At 41.2% G+C, this 18262-nt stretch overlaps 1 protein-coding gene across 1 annotated transcript in view; it reads left to right on the forward strand.

Annotated features, from left to right (window-relative positions):
- LOC135512145 (leucine-rich repeat-containing protein 1-like) overlaps positions 1-18262 on the forward strand; it is an 82063-nt gene that overhangs the window by 31442 nt on the left and 32359 nt on the right. The window contains exons 2-4 of the mRNA XM_064933852.1: positions 8837-8954; positions 12935-13013; positions 15727-15816. Coding sequence (XP_064789924.1) covers positions 8837-8954; positions 12935-13013; positions 15727-15816 — 287 coding nt within the window. The remainder of the gene's footprint in view (positions 1-8836; positions 8955-12934; positions 13014-15726; positions 15817-18262) is intronic.

Here is an 18262-nt window from a genome sequence, read left to right on the forward strand (position 1 = left end):
TAGTCCCCTCGAAGCTCATCATTAAGCTCGAGGCCCTGTGTCTGCACCACGCCCTGTACAATTTGGTCCTGGGCTTCCTGATGGGCTGCCCTAGGTGGCGAAGGTAGGAAACAACATCAACACTGAGCTGATCCTCAACACTGGGGCCACATAAGGGTGCGTGCTTTGCCCCCTCCTGTACTCCCGGTTCACCCATGACTGCGTGGCTATGCACGCCTCCAACTCAATCAAGGTTGCAGACAACTCAACTGTAGTAGGCTTGATTACCAACAATGACGAGACCGCCTACAGGGAGGTGGTGAGGGCACTGGGAGTATGGTGTCAGGAAAACAACCTCACGCAATGTCAGCAAAACAAAGGAGATGATCATGGACTTCAGGAAACAGCAGTGAGAGCACCACCCCATCCACATCGATGGGACAGCAGTGGAGAAGGTGGAACGTTTAAAGTTCCTCGGTGTACACATCATGGACAAACTGAAATGGTCCACCCACACATAGTGTGGTGAAGAGGCTGAAGAAATTTGTTCTGTCACCTAAAACTCTAAACTTTTACAGTTGCACAATTGAGAGCATTCTGCCAGGCTGTATCACCGCCTGGTATGGCAACTGCACCGCCCACAACCGCCGGGCTCTCCAGAGGGTGATGCGGTCTGCACAATGCATTACCGGGGTCAAACTACCTGCCTTCCCGGACAGCTACACCACCTGATGTCACAGGAAGGCCAACAAGAACATCAAGGACAACAACCACCCGAGCCACTGCCTGTTCACCCTGCTATAATCCAGCAGGTTAAGTCAGTACAGGTGCATCAAAGCTGGGACCGAGAGACTGCTACAGTGGGGAGAACAAGTATTTGAGACACTGATGATTTTGCAGGTTTTCCTACTTACAAAACATGTAGAGGTCTGTAATATTTGTCATAGGTATACTTCAACTGCGAGAGACGGAACAAAAATCAAGAAAATCACATTGTATGATTTTTAAGTAATTAATTTGCATTTTATTGCATGACATAAGTATTTGATCACCTACCAACCAGTAAGGATTCCAGCTCTCACAGACCTGTTAGTTTTTCTTTAAGAAGCCCTAATGTACTCCACTCATTACCTGTATTAACTGCACCTGTTTGAACTCGTTAACTGTATAAAAGACACCTGTCCACACACTCAATTAAACAGACTCGAACCTCTCCACAATGGCCAAGACCAGAGAGCTGTGTAAGGACATCAGGTATAAAATGTAGACCTGCACAAGAATGGGATGGGCTACAGGACAATAGGCAAGCAGCTTGGTGAGAAGGCAACAACTGTTGGAGCAATTATTAGAAAATGGAAGAAGTTCAAGATGATGGTCAATCACCCTCAGTCTGGGGCTCCACGAGATCTCACCTCGTGGGGCATCAATGATCATGAGAAAGGTGAGGTATCAGCCCAGAACTACATGGCAGGACCTGGTCAAAGACCTGAAGAGAGCTGGGACCACAGTCTCAAAGAAAACCATTAGTAACACACTACACCGTCATGGGTTAAAATCCTGCAGCGCACGCAAGGTCCCCCTGCTCAAGCCAGCGCATGTCCAGGCCCATCTGAAGTTTGCCAATGACCATCTGGATGATCCAGAGGAGGAATGGGAGAAGGTCATGTGGTTTGGTGAGACAAAAATAGAGCTTTTTGGTCTGAACTCCACTCGCCGTGTTTGGAGAAAGAAGAAGGATGAGTACAACCCCAAGAACACCATCCCAACCGTGAAGCTTGGAGGTGGAAACATCTTTTTTTCAGGATGCTATTCTGCAAAGTGACTGTGCCGTGTTGAGGATGGATGGGGCCATGTATCGCGAGATCTTGGCCAACAACCGCGTGGCTGGGTCTTCCAGCATGACAACGACCTGAAACACACAGCCAGGGCAACTAAGGAGTGGCTCCGTAAGAAGCATCTCAAGGTCCTGGATTGGCCTAGCCAATCTCCATACCTGAACCCAATAGAAAATCTTTGGAGGGAGCTGAACGTCCGTATTGCCCAGCAGCAACAGCCCCGACACCTGAAGGATCTGGAGAAGGTCTGTATGGAGGAGTGGGCCAAAATCCCTGCTGCAGTGTGTGCATACCTGGTCAAGAACTACAGGAAACGTATGATCTCTGTAATTGCAAAAAAAGGTTTCTGTACCAGATATTTATTTCTGCTTTTCTGATGTATCAAATACTTATGTCATGCAATAAAATGCAAATTAGTTACTTAAAAATCATACAATGTTATTTTCTGGATTTTGTTTTAGATTCCATCTCTCACATTTGAAGTGTACCTATGATAGAAATTACAGACCTCTACATGCTTTGTAAGTAGGAAAACCTGCAAAATCGGCAGTGTATCATACTTGATCTCCCCACTGTATCTCAAGGCCATCAAACTGTTAAATAGACATCACTTGCACAGAGAGGCTGCTGCTTACATACAGACTTAAAATCATTGGCCACTTTAATAAATGGAACAGTAGTCACTTTAATCATGTTTACATAACTTCGTTACTCATCTCATATGTATATACTTTATTCTATACGATCTACTCTTAATATATGTTGCTCTGACATTGCTGTGTGTGTGTGTGATATATAATATTCTTAATTCCTTTGACTTGGTATTTGTTGTGAAGTTTGTTAGATATTGCTGCACTGTCGAACTAGAAGCGCAAGCGTTTCGCTACACCCGCAATAACATCTGCAAAACACTTGTATGTGACCAATAAAATGTGATTTGATCTGGCAGCATCATGCTGTTGGGATATTTTTCAGCGGCGTGGATTGGAAGACTTGTCAGGATCAAGGCAAAGATTATCAGAGCAAAGTACAGAGATCCTTGATGAAAACCTGCTCCAGAGCACCCAGGACCTCAGACTGGGGCGAAGGTTCACCTTCCAACAGGACAATGACCCTAAGCATACAGCAAAGACGCTTCGGGACAAGCCGCTGAATGTCCTTGAGTGGCCTAGCCACAGCCCGGACTTGAACCCAATCACACATCTCTGGAGAGACCTGAAAATAGTTGTGCAGCGACGCTCCCCGTCCAACCTGACAGAGGTTGAGAGGATCTGCAGAGAAGAATGGTAGAAACTCCCCAAATACAGGTGTGCCAAGCATGTACCGTCAATCCCAAGAAGACTCGAGGCTGTAATCGCTGCCGAAGGTGCTTCAACAAAGTACAGAGTAAAGGGTCTGAATACTTACGTTAATTAAATAGTTCAGTTTTTTTTTTATACATTGCAAACATTTCAAAAACTTTGTTTTTGCCATGTCATTATTGGGTGTTGTTTAGTTTGATGATGGGGGGAAAACACTTTAAACCATTTTATAAAGAGTCAAGGGGTCTGAATACTTTCCCAATGCACTGTATGTATAACTTTGAGCTGGATTCCCTGTCTTTGCAATTAGTTTATTTTTGTTTGCGTGTACATTAGCATTTTTGTGCTAGCAGATTCCATGGAAATTTGCTATTACGTGTGCTAATTTATTTAGCGCTCTGGTAATAAATGCCCAATTGGCTTTTTTTTTGTGGGGGGTTTCGTTGCCCCCTTGTGTACTAAGCCAGTAACCCCGGTGTGATTGAAGGACGGAATGAGGATATGAAAATCTGGATACCGCCCCATCCTAGTCGAGGTGCAATCAAAAAATTGTGAAAAGGCGCGGCGTGCACATAGGCTACCATGTTAAGTGAACAATTGCAAGATCGAACGGTTGCAAGATCGAATCCCCGAACTGACAAGATTTAAAATCTGTTATTCTGCTCCTGAACAAGGCAGTTAACTCACTGTTCCTAGGCAAATAAGAACTTGAAAATAAGAATTTGTTCTGAACCGACTTGCCTAGTTAAAGGAAGGAATGTGCAAGTGTCCGCAGTCTGTCCAACTCTGCTCTCTTCTAACTGTATAGCCTATTGGCTGATATAGACTATACCGATAACTTAATATAATGGGCCACATAAGAATCACAGGTAATTTAATATTTCTTCAGTTATTTGTGTGCATTTTGATGTTGCCTATTGGGTGCAAAATAGCTGGCACCATGGCTGGCAAGTGAGCTGGCACATTCGCCTAAAATAACATTGCGGGACTGGGGGGAAGCGGTCGGACAGAAAGCCAGCAGGAGCGGGCGGGTACGGTATGAACAGCTGCGGTTTTGGGCGGCAGCGGGATGAAGAAATCTGTCATGCGCAGACCTCTTGATGGGTTCCTTGTGTTGGGTGTACTCTGGGGGTGAATAACGGTAACAGGAAGAGCAGGTTAGGCTAGCTGACATTGTATTCTGGAGCAGCTGATTGACCTGTCTTGTCGGGACATTGGAATAGGCCTAGTCTATAATGAACACACTAGAGGCTTGTGTGCTCCTCTGTCTGGCCAAAGGATCATTGAAACCATGTTTCAGGCCAGGACAAACATTCTATGAAACCAGTGTAGGTTTTATCCACACATCAGATGGCAAAGGTTGTATTGTCCGGGTGTGTGTGTCTGTGCCTCCATCCCAAGAATACCAGTTTAAAGTTCAGTTATCATTAGGCTCGGTTTGTTGTTGACATAGCAGAATGTGTTATTGTGAACAGGAAAATGTACATTTCCAAAGAACTCAACCACAATGTAATATTTTTATCAGTTAACCACACACAGTCAACAAGAAAGGCACATGTGGACCTATTAGCTTGCCTATTTCATTCTCTAGTTTACATTTTAGCATATCATTGTCTCCTCTATTTTATTATTATTATTATTATAAGTAGGCCAAATCTCACAGCCTGGCTACCATTCAAACATAAAATTCAGTTGGTGTTGAAGCTGTTGGCCTAGAAAGTCCCAGTATTGATCTACTTTCCTTCACGTGAAGATGGGCAGGCCTTTGTCATAAAGACAACCTGCAATAGTTATGAAAGTTATATCAATGGTAAAGGATGATCTAAACATTGATGGATTTGAAGGACTCCTTATTACCTTTTGAGTTCATAGCACCTAAGAATCACTAGGCTATTTAGCCTTCTGTCCTGAAGTTATAAAACATTGAACATTTCTGGAAGTTTACTTACCGGTAGAAGGTCGAGGCTACATTTTAATTTTAAATGAATGTAAAATATGGAAGCCTAGATTGAGTGTGCTCTTGAAAATGCAAATTGGAGTCCAGTTCACCATCACTGATTGCATTGTTTGCAATCAAAGTAAGCTACTTGTCCTTAAAATAGGCCTACTTCAATAGAGATTTTTTTTATACCTGTTATGCTGTTGCTTATTATTCATATTCAATTAAGGTGGAGGGCTATTCCCTCACGACTTCTGTTAGTCTCACTATAGGTCTCTACTCCTAGGGTCGATGTGCATTTACACAGGCAGCCCAATTCTGATCTTTTTCCACTAATTGGTCTTTTGACCAATCACATAGCTCTTTTGCCCAAACGTGCAAAATCTCACAATTGTCCTGCCTCTGAAAACGAAGCCTAATTCAGAACTTTTGCCAATTATTTGCATATCTCATACCCATTCAATTTATACCACCTTTACACAAACAGCCAAATTCTGATCATTTTTTCACATTGTTATTTTATACAGTCAAATCAATCGATAATCAGAGGCTACACCAGTGTGAATCTGCATCTCTGATATGGTTCATGTAAAACTGAAATTAGGCCTAGATATAGAAATAAAAAATCTGATTTTGAGTTTTTAGGGTGGCTGTGTAAACACTGCATTTTCAAGAACACCATGGTTGTATGTTTTTGAAACAAGTCTTTTTTGGTTAATGTTAATATTTATGAAACAGAGATGGTGTCAGGATAAGACAGCATCCAAGTAGGTCATCATCCAGATAAAAGAACAGGCTAGTTTATTACATCAGAGAACTGGGTAGAAACTGAACAATATTTGCCAGACCACTTACCATCACTCTTAAGCCTAATTGCTTAACTTTTTGCTGGTTAAAACTTATTTAGTGAGTTGATTGTAGTCAAGTATGGTCTTTCAGTTAGCCTGTTATTGCATATGTTTAACAGTAGCTAGGTGTCCATCCAGTTGGCGACAGATTTTAATGCAACTAATGTAAAACCTATGCTCATTTTCCCACCAGACATTTTTCCATCAAACTGACTTGTTGTTGATAAGTCTATGTATGAGGACGTAGTGCACATAGAAATAACTTTTGCAGTAAAATTCCCATATCCCGAGAGAACTCTACTCTGTTTTTATAGCAAATGTGCCCAGTCTGGTCTTGGCACGTGCGCTGAAAAAAATTGTTTACAGATAACAACCTCATCATGTAGGCTATGAATAAGAGCGAGATTATTTTTGTTAGTTAAACGGCAGCCAAGCATCCATCAACATGTCACCAGAACAGAACCCTCAATATTTATTGGAAAGGAGCCTCAAGCTCATCACCGTGTGCTTTCACCACCCTGTGAATTTCATCTTAACTTATTGCATTTTTGTAGCCTTATAAACTGCATGCTTTCCCAAGTCGTAGTGGGATAACAACTAACAAATTGTCTATCAACATTTAAAAAATTGTACTGACATTCCCTGTTTCCATCAACCCCGTTGTGATTTTTTATTTTTTTCACGCGTCAGGTGATTCATCCACATGAAATGGTTGGATGGAAACCTGGTTAGTCACTCAACATTTAAAGTGGCAATCAGCAGTTGAAACAATAACAAAGCATTTCCCTGCCCCCGTTTTGGTAAAAAGTTGAGGCATGGGGCTGGAGACGTGACCACTCTCAAATTAAAAGACAGAGGTATTGACTCAAGGACTGACCATCCATGATATCAAATGATAGTTTTAACCATATTTTGAGGTGTTTGTTTAAATGTTCTTTGTTTACTAACATTTGACTAAACAAGCTTATATTTTGCATTCTGATTGACACTTCTTGTCTACTTGCAGTGTTTTAGGTTTTGTATGCACCCTAGGAATAATAGCTGCTACTTCGGCAAAAGCTAATGGCAATACGAATAAACCAATAAAAAGACAAGTTATATTTTTCAAGAATCAAGTGGTACATCATTCATTTTATAAGCCCCAAAATGGATGTACAGTGGGGCAAAAAAAGTATTTAGTCAGCCACCATTTGTGCAAGTTCTCCCACTTAAAAAGATGGGAGAGGCCTGTAATTTTCATCATAGGTACACTTCAACTATGACAGACAAGATGAGAAAAAAAATCCAGAAAATCTCATTGTGGGATTTTTAATAAATTTATTTACATATTATGGTAAAAAATACGTATTTGGTCACACAGACCTGTAACTTATTCTTTAAGAGGCTCCTCTGTCCTCCACTCATTACCTGTAGTAATGGCACCTGTTAGAACTTGTTATCAGTATAAAAGACACCTGTCCACAACCTCAAACAGTCACACTCCAAACTCCACTATGGCCAAGAAGAACGAGCTGTCAAAGGACACCAGAAACAAAATTGTAGACCTGCACCAGGCTGGGAAGACTGAATCTGCAATAGGTAAGCAGCTTGGTTTGAAGAAATCAACTGTGGGAGCAATTATTAGGAAATGGAAGACATACAAGACCACTGATATCTCCCTCGATCTGGGGCTCCACGCAAGATCTCACCCCGTGGGGTCAAAATGATCACAAGAACGGTGAGCAAAAATCACAGAACCACACGGGGAGACCTAGTGAATGACCTGCAGAGAGCTGGGATCAAAGTAACAAAGCCTACCATCAGTAACACACTACGCCGCCAGGGACTCATCCTGTAGTGCCTGACGTGTCCCCCTGCTTAAGCCAGTACAAGTCCAGGCCCGTCTGATGTTTGCTAGAGAGCATTTGGATGATCCAGAAGAAGATTAGGAGAATGTCAGATGAAACCAAAATATAACCTTTTGGTAAAAACACAACTTGTCGTGTTTGGAGGACAAAGAATGCTGAGTTGCATCCAAAGAACACCATACCTACTGTGAAGCATGGGGGTGGAAACATCATGCTTTGGGGCTGTTTTTCTGCAAAGGGACCAGGACGACTGATCCGTGTAAAGAAAATAATGAATGGGGCCATGTATCATGAGATTGTGAGTGAAAACCTCCTTCCATCAGCAAGGGCATTGAAGATGAAACGTGGCTGGGTCTTTCAGCATGACAATGATCCCAAACACACCGCCAGGGCAACAAAGGAGTGGCTTCGTAAGAAGCATTTCAAGGTCCTGGAGTGGCCTAGCCAGTCTCCAGATCTCAACCCCATAGAAAATCTTTGGAGGGAGTTGAAAGTCCGCGTTGCCCAGCAACAGCCCCAAAACATCACTGCTCTAGAGGAGATCTGCATGGAGGAATGGGCCAAGATACCAGCAACAGTGTGTGAGAACCTTGTGAAGACTTACAGAAAATGTTTGACCTCTGTCATTCCCAACAAAGGGTATATAACAAAGTATTGAGCAACTTTTGTTATTGACCAAATACTTATTTTCCACCATAATTTGCAAATAAATTCATTAAAAATTCTACAATGTGATTTTCTCAAGTTCTTTTCCTCATTTTGTCTGTCATAGTTGAAGTGTACCAATGATTAAAATTACAGGCCTCATCTTTTTAAGTGGGAGAACTTGCACAATTGGTGGCTGACAAAATACTTTTTTGCCCCACTGTACAGTAGCAACTGCAGCTTGCCCCTTTTAATTGGGTTCATAGGTTTCTTGAAAGTGTTTTTTGTTTTATCAATGATACTGTTCCATCACATTTTCAGGATGGGACAAATAGTAGGCCATTGAAAACCATATTTTATCTCATTTGTTCACACTGAATGCTTTACTATGTCCATGTCAACTATACAGCCAGTCTAATATGTGTGTTATTGTCTTTTTCAGCCATTTTTTCAGCTGCTAAAGCTACGAAAGCTGGGCCTGAGTGACAACGAGATCCAAAGACTTCCTCCAGAAATTGCAAACTTCATGCAGCTGGTAGAACTTGATGTCTCTCGTAATGGTGAGAAGAGAGAACCACTGGTCATAAACACTGTTGGAAGGATCTTCAACCCCACCAAATAAACTCACATTGATTAAACCATGGGTGCTATGAATGAACAAACATTTTAAAACTGCTGATATTTTGATAACAATCAATCCATCAAATGTATTTTTAAAGCCCTTTTTACATCAGCAGATGTCACAAAGTGCTATGCAGAAATCCAGCCTAGAACCACAAACAGCAAGCAATGCAGATGTAGAAGCACGGTGGCTAGGAAAAACTCCCTAGAAATGCAGGAACCTAGGAAGAAACCTAGACCTTGGTTATAAGATGTTATTACTATAATAGGCCTATATGTTAGAAAATGTAGCGAGTAAGTGCTAGACAAGCAATAGAAGTAGCTCAAACCACCAGTCATGCTCAGCACTATCCATCCTCTCGCTTTCTCTGTACACATCAAACATATTCTCAGAGCCATAATGGTGTGGTTTCTCTCAACGTCTGGACTAAAAGGGTTAACATTCCTCAAAGAAAGCTGCCATCACAGAGCTTCCTAGCAGGACCAAATCCAGAATGCTTCCCAGCAGGACCAAATCACATGCAACTCTCCATGTTTGGCGCAACAACCATGATAATTTAGTGGCGATTCAAATTATTTTAAATAGACAGTTCTCCTTTATGTATGTTTTATGTCTATCTGTTTACATTGTCTGGATCAGTAGCTCTTAGTGTAATGCCTAGTTGGATGGACTTTCTGAACTATTTTGTAATCTTGATTGAGGGATGTTATAGTTTGGTCAAGAAAGCTTGTCTTCACAACTTGTCTTCATTTTATGTCCAATGTTTGATACTCGATACCAGTGGTTCCCAAACTTTTTATAGTCCCGTACCCCTTCGAACATTCAACCTCCAGCTGCGTACCCCCTCTAGCACCAGCGTCGGCCGACTCTCAAATGTTTTTTTGCCATCATTGTAAGCCTGCCCCCACACACTATACGATACATTTATTAAACATAAGAATGAGTGTGAGTTTTTTTCACAACCTGGCTCGTGGGAAGTGACAAAGAGCTCTTGTAGGACCAGGGCACAAATAATAATATCATTCTAATCAATAATTTTGCTCTTTATTTAAACATCTTGCATATCAAACATTATTTGTTCATTGAAAATTATTGCGAATAACTCACCACAGGTTAATGAGAAGGGTGTGCTTTGATGGATGCACATAAATCTGCAATGTTGGGTTGTATTGGAGAGAGTCTCTCTTAAATCATTTTCGACACACAGTCTGTGCCTGTATTTAGTGTTCATGCTAGTGAGGGTTACAAATTCACTCTCCCATAGGTACGTGGTTGCAAAGGGCATCAGTGTCTGAGTAGCGCGATTTGCCAAGGAAAGATACTCTGAGCACAGCCCAATCCAGAAATCTGGCAGTGGCTTCTGATTTAAATTCAATTGTCACAGAACCACTTGTTGCAATTTAGATGAGGCTCTCTTGTTCAGATATCGGTAAGTGGACTGGAGGCAGGGCATGAAAGGGATAACGAATCCAGTCTGTGTCATCTGTTTCAGGAAAGTACAGTGAGTGGGAAAAGTATTTGATCCCCTGCTGATTTTGTACGTTTGCCCACTGACAAAGAAATGATCAGTCTGTAATTTTAATGGTATGTTTATTTGAAAAGTGAGAGACAGACTATCAACAAAAAAATCCAGAAAAACGCATGTCAAAAATGTTATAAATTGATTGGCATTTTAATGAGGGAAATATGTATTTGACCCCTCTGCAAAACATGATTTAGTACTTGGTGGCAAAACCCCTGTTGGCAATCAGAGGTCAGACGTTCCTTGTAGTTGGCCACCAGGTTTGCACACATCTCAGGAGGGATTTTGTCCAACTCCTCTTTGCAGATCTTCTCCAAGTCATTAAGGTTTCGAGGCTGGAGTTTGTCAACTCGAACCTTCAGCTCCCTCCACAGATTTTCTTTGGGATTAAGGTCTGGAGACTGGCTAGGCCACTCCAGGACCTTAATGTGCTTTTTCTTGAGCCACTCCTTTGTTGCCTTGGCCGTGTGTTTTGGGTCATTGTCATGCTGGAATACCCATGCACTACCCATTTTCAATACCCTGGCTCAGGGAAGGAGGTTCTCACCCTAGATTTGACGGTACATGGCCCCGTCCATCGTCCCTTTTGATGCGGTGAAGTTGTCCTGTCCCCTTAGCAGAAAAACAACCCCAAAGCATAATGTTTCCACCTCCATGTTTGACAGTGGGGATGGTGTTGTTGGGGTCATGGGCAGCATTCCTCTTCCTCCACACACGGCAAGTTGAGTTGAGACCAAAATGGAGCTCTTTGGCATCATCTGACCACAACACTTTCACCCAGTTGTCCTCTGAATCATTCAGATGTTCATTGGCAAACTTCAGATGGGCATGTACATGTGCATTTTTGAGCAGGGACACCTTGCGGTGCTGCAGGATTTCAGTCCTTCACGACGTAGTGTGTTAACAATTTTTTATTTTTTTGGTGACTATGGTCCCAGCTGCCTTGAGATCATTGACAAGATCCTCCTGTGTAGTTCTGGGCTGATTCCTCACGGTTCTCATGATCATACCAACTCCACAAGGTGAGATCTTGCATGGACGACAGGGGAGAGTGACAGTTCTTTTGTGTTTCTATCACCGACTGCTGTCACCTTCTCACCAAGCTGCTTGGCAATGGTCTTGTAGCCCATTCCAGCTATGTGTAGATCTACAATCTTGTCCCTGACATCCTTGGAGACTTCTTTGTTCTTGGCCATGGTGGAGAGTTTGGAATCTGATTGATTGCTTCTGTGGACAGGTGTCTTTTATACAGGTAAGAAACTGAGATTAGGAGCACTCCATTTAAGAGTGTGCTCCTTATCTCAGCTCGTTACCTGTATGAAAGACATCTGGGAGCCAGAAATCTTTCTGATTGAGAGCGGGGCAAATACTTATTTCCCTCCATTAAAATGCAAATCAATGTATAAAATCAGCATTTTTTTGGGGATATTTTTGTTGTTATTCTGTCTCTCGCTGTTCAAATAAAGCTACCATTAAAATTAGAGACTGATCATTTCTTTGTCAGTGGGCAAATGTACTAAATCAGCAGGGGATCAAATACTTTTTTCCCTCACTGTACCTGCGTAATTTTGCACCCAACTCAATCAGGTTTTTACAATTTGACATGGTCCGTAAGGTTGAGTATATTTTCACACAAAAAATCAGTGATGGAAAGACCTGTGTGTTGTCCTTGTTAATGCAGACAGAGAAGAGCTCCAACTTCTCAATCAGCCTCAATTTTGTCCCGCACATTGAATATACATGCGGAGAGTCCTTGTAATCCTAGATTCAGATCATTCAGGCGAGAAAAAACATCACCCAGTTGCCAATCGTGTGAGAAACTTGTCATCATGCAAATGGTCAGACAAGTGAAAATTATGGTCAGTACAAAGAACTTTAAACTCGTCTCTATTCAAAAAAGTGTCAATACTTTGCCCCTTGTTAACCAGTGCACTTTTGTATGTTGTAAAAGCATTACATGGTCGTCTGTCAGGCAATCCCTTGGCAGCAAGAGCTTCTCGGTGGATGCTGCAGTGTACCCAAGTGGCGATGGGAGCAACTGATGGCACGCTTGTTACCACTCCACTATTTCTCCCTGTCATGGCTTTTGCGCTAGTACAGATAACAACATGAGCAGCAGCTACGTTTGGCTACATATGGACCGTCAGTGGAATTCCTGCAAGAGAGTAACGGTTGTGATTGGATAATAATTATTTGACTATGCTACCTGTATTTGACATTGTAATGTTATTTCGCTGAACTCTAAATGGTTTCATTTTATTTTTGGCAGTGAAACGAGGCTACTCGGGCGAGAAAGAAACCTCACCCAAATGCATAGCCAAGTTGGAAAATATAAATGGACAGTGTGTGCTGATCAAGATGTACCTAACATGTATTTCTTTTCAACCCTCATATAGACATCATGGAAATTCCAGAGAGCATTTCTAACTGTAAAGCTCTCCAAGTAGCAGACTTTAGTGGAAACCCATTAACAAGGTAACTGATCTTTGAATTCATGTTGCCATAAATGTTTAGCAAATGGGAGTGAACAAAACAAACATACCGTAGCAGCACTGTAGTAAGTTATATCTAGGAACTTTGCATGACAACTAGAGAAGGAGTCGTTCAAACACAAACAGAAAACAAGCTATATTGATAGGAAAATGGAGTAACTTTTATAAAGGTATTTTCAGGCAGTATTTCTTTTTTGCTCGAACTGCTATCCGATGGACCCGTTTTAGTGACAATTTCGTTGATGACATTGAAGAACTACAGTATTAGATCTAACAGGTAATTTATACTAATGCATATTGTATGGGACATTTTTTGCTCCAGTTTGCCTGTCAGCTGTCTCATGGTGAGGTCTGTATAGTTTGCATCCTAGTAGAGGCCGTCACAATACCATATGGTTCAGTTTGGGACTGGCCATGCCCTGGGATGTGCAATTTGCCTACCTAGTAAACATAGCCTAGATCTCTCAAACTCAACTCTGGACCTCAAAGCCAGTTCCACTGCATTTTTACATAGTTCCCCTGTGATCAGGGACTCATTTAGACCTGGGACACCAAGTGTGTGCAATGAATTACCAAGTAGAACAGAAAAACCAGTAGGCTCTGGACCTCGTAGGGTAAGAGTTGAGTACCCCTGGCTTAGATGTTCTTGTTAGACAGCTTTACAGCTACTCAGTCGGGGAAGGGAATATGTAGTGCTCTGACCTGCAGATGATGTAATATGGTTAAGCGTTGTGCTTTGGATTGTAATGTGGTACGGCATTACAAACCTTTCACACTCCCACACTGACAGAATCATTGTTTGTCTGAGATTGTCTCTGGGTGACCATGTTAGATAGAAGGGAATCGTGTCATGAAGGCTTAAAACTTTACAGTGCATTTGAAATATATCTATAATCTAATTGTTATATATAATATAATTCAATCAGATTTACATAGTTATTCAGATCCTTTACTCATGAAGGCTTAAAACTATACAGTGCATTTGAAATATATCTATAATCTAATTGTTATATATAATATAATTCAATCAGATTTACATAGTTATTCAGATCCTTTACTCAGTACTTTGTTGAAGCACCTTTGGCAGCGATTACAGCTTTGACTCTTCTTGGGTATGACGCTACAAGCTTGGCACACCTGTATTCGGGGAGTTTATCCCAGTCTTTCAAGCTCTGTCAGGTTTAATGGGGATGGTTGCTGCACAGCTATTTTCAGGTTTCTCCAGAGATGTTCAATCGGGTTTAAGTCCGGGATCTGACTGGGCCACTCAAGGACAGTTGTCCCGAAGCCACTCCTGCATTGGCTGTGTGCTTAGGGTTGTTGTCCTGTTGGAAGGTGAACCTTCGCCCCAGTCTGAGGTCCTGAGTGCTCCAGAGCACTTTCATCAAGGATCTCTGTACTTTGCTCTGTTCATCTTTCCCTCGATCCTGAATAGTCTCCCAATCCTTGCCGCTGAAAAACATCCCCACAGCATGATGCTGCCACCACCATGCTTCACCGTAGGGATGCTGCCAGGTTTCCTCCAGATGTGACACTTGGCATTCAGGCCAAAGAGTTCAATCTTGGTTTCGTCAGACCAGAGAATCTTTTTTCTCATCGTCCTTTAGGTGCCTTTTGGCAAACTACAAGCGACCTGTCATGTGCCTTTTATTGAGGAGTGGCTTCCTTCTGGCCACTCTACCATAAAGGCCTGATTGGTGGAGTGCTGCAGAGATGGTTGTTCTTCTGGAAGGTTCTCCCATCTCGGGGCGGCAGGGTAGCCTAGTGGTTAGAGCGTTGGACTAGTAACCGGAAGGCTGCAAGTTCAAACCCCCGAGCTGACAATGTACAAATCTGTCGTTCTGCCCCTGAACAGGCAGTTAACCCACTGTTTCTAGGCCGTCATTGAAAATAAGAATTTGTTCTTAACTGACTTGCCTGGTTAAATAAAGGTAAAATAAAAATAAATAAAAATCTCCATGGAGGAGCTCTTTCAGAGTCACCATCAGGTTCTTGGTCACCTCCCTGACCAAGTCCCTTCTCCCCTGATTGCTCAGTTTGGCCAGGTGGCCAGCTTTCTGTGTTCTTGGTGACCCTTCCCCAGATCTTTGCTTCAACATAATCCCGTCTCGGAGCTCTACGGACAATTCCTTCGACCTCATGGCATGGTTTTTGCTCTGACATGCTCTCTCAACTGTGGGACCTTTTATATAGACAGATGTGTGCCTTTCCAAATCATGTCCAACTAATTGAATTTACCATAAGTAGAAGGAGAAACATCTCAAGGAAGGTCAATTGAAACTGGATGGACCTGAGCTCAATTTCAAATTTCATAGCAAAGTGTCTGAAAACGTATGTAAATGAGGTATTTATAATTTCTAAAAACCTGTTTTCGCTTTGTCGTTATGGGGTATTGTGTGTAGATTGAGGATTTCATTTATTTTTTAAATCCATTTTAGAATAAGGCTGTAACGTAACAACAAGTGAAGGGGTGTGAATACTTTACAAATGCACTGTCATCAAATGGAAAGAAAAAGTTAGATGAAACTTTCCTGTCAGAGAGGAAAGTAGTAAGCCTGTATTAGCTTTATAGTATATTTTATAGTATTCGTATTGCCTATATATACAGTTGGATCCATTAATTTTTCAGGAATCTGCCACCATTTATTTTAGCTGCAAAGATCTGATTTTGATTTGAATTCCTCTTGTTTTTACAGATTGCCTGAGAGTTTTCCAGAGCTTCAGAATTTAACATGCCTTTCCATCAATGACATTTCGTTGCAGGCTCTTCCCGAAAACATTGGAAAGTAAGTGCTTCTTTCTGGCATTAAAAAAATAAATAATTTGCTTTATTGTCCTGTCATACAGAAACGTGTTTAATGGGTTGGAATTTAGTTCTCACTTATGCGCTTTTGATGTTCACATGGTCTGTGACTTAACATAAAAAGAATGAGCAAGAAATTGTATGCTACTGTCGGTCATATTTCTTAGTCACAGGTGGTTATGAAACTGCTTCCTGTTTTTAAGTTCTGAACAATGTAATGACATACTGTGACTACAAATTGTCTGTAACTGACATTTTTGGAAGTTGCTGGCACTCACACCCTCCTTCAATGGACGTGGTTTGGAGCTGTGTGTTTCCATGACGATCTATTTTAATAAATACTGCTATGTTACTGTGTAATATCTTTTGGTAGTTTTCATGATGATCCAGGGTATAATTTCATGGTGTTATTTGATTTATGGCATAATAACTTACAAGGGTAGTTGTATCAGTAAGTTCTGCTTCTTTCCTGTCCCCCTCTATCCCCAGCGACCCTGAAATTTCCTGTGTAATTTCCTCCAGCCTGCCAAGTTTGTTTACGTTTCACTTGCAAAAGAATGCCAAATGCCAAAAGAATGCCAGCCCTCTCTCCCTTCAAATAACTGAATAATATATCATGCAGTTATCATGCAGTAGACTGTATGTTGACTACCGTCTACAGACAGCAGCTTCAGTCATAATCTCTCTTTAGGCTCCTACTAGGATTTATCATCATCAGATGAGGCACTAATATTATACGACGCCTCCAACACTCACCGGCCGTATATCGTTCTATACTCGTTGACAGGCCCCTTTTGTGTTATGCACAACGCAGCAACAGATTTTGAAGGAACACTTGAAAAAATTGAACTAGTGTAAAACTAAAAAGGCCTCTGTTTTGACTTGACATGTTTCTGTAAATTAGGGATTACTGTATGTAGCATAACCTTACATGGTTAATGTAAATATGGTGTTTTGCAGAATGATTCAGCTGTTTCTCTCTGTGATAAGTAGGTCTAGATTATAGACTGAGTAATGTTACTTATTGTGCTCGATTAAGTTATATTAAAGCTGTGTTGATCTATGAGTTACCATGGTGACCTAGTAAGAGCTCTGTGACAGTTGGTGAAGATGTGAGAAGACAGACCTACTCGTGCATAAATGCACAGTATTAGGCCAGATATTGATTGTTCAGCCATTCACTCACTCGCTCGTCTAGCTGTGGAGGGCTGAAATGCTGTCACCCAAATGGTGTAGGCTTAATGGATTTGTAGGGGGAAAAATATTTTCTACACCTCTGTTAATCTCTCGTTAATCTCTCGTGGACAGACGCACGTAACATAAATGGTATCGTAGTGTCTGTCAACAGACTGTGGGATGCGACGAAGGAGGAACTTTGTTCCGATGTGCAGTTTTTTCATCACTGATCATTTGAACAAATCACAGTTTTGCATCTTTCAAAATTTCAAAGGGAATCGGACATTTGACCCATATACTTGCCTGTAACTTCAGAGAGGGGAGGGTGGAGCTACCCCTTGACTTTTTCCACGTTACAGCCTTATTCTAAAATTGATTCAACTGTTCTTTCCCCTCATCAATCTACAGACAATACCCCATAACTACAAAGCAAAAACAGCTTTCTTGAAATTTTAGCAAAAAAAAAAAAAAAAAATGAAATTACATTTACTTACAGTACCAGTCAAAAGGTGGAGACACCTACTCATTCAAGGGTTTATTTCTATTTTTACTATTTTCTACATTATAGAATAATAGTGAAGACATCAAAACTATGAAATAACACGTTTTGAATCATGTAATAACCAAAAAACATGTCAGACAAATCAAAATATATTTTATATATTTGAGATTCTTCAAAGAAGCCACTCTTTGCCTTGATGACAGCTTTGCACACTAAGCATTAAGTAGCTAGGTCACGAAAAGCAATCAAATTAATCGTTTACCTTTGATCTTCGAATGTTTTCACTCACGAGACTCCCTGTTACACAACAAATGTTCCTTTTTTCCATAAAGATTATTTTTAAACCCAAAATACCTCAGTTCTTTTGTCACGTTATGTTCAGAAATCCACAGGAAAGAGCGGTCACGACAACGCAGACGTATATTCCAAATTATATCCATAATGTCCACAGAAACATGTCAAACGTTTTTTATAATCAATCCTCAGGTTGTTTTTAAAATATATATTCAATAATATATCAACTGGGTGTGTAGGTTTTTCAATAACAGCGGGAGAAACGATGGCCGCTTTACTCTGTAGCGCAAAACTCACCCTGAGAGCCCCCACCTATCCACTTACTCAATGTGATCTTTCACGCTCATTTTTCAAAATAAAACCCTGAAAGTATGTCTAAGTAGAATATGCATATTCTACTTTCTTGGGCTGATAAATAGGCCGTTTCAAATGGGTACGTTTTTTTAGACAAAAAACG

The sequence above is a fragment of the Oncorhynchus masou genome, chromosome 24 (assembly GCF_036934945.1).
Source record: "Oncorhynchus masou masou isolate Uvic2021 chromosome 24, UVic_Omas_1.1, whole genome shotgun sequence".
NCBI classification, from domain to species: domain Eukaryota; kingdom Metazoa; phylum Chordata; class Actinopteri; order Salmoniformes; family Salmonidae; genus Oncorhynchus; species Oncorhynchus masou.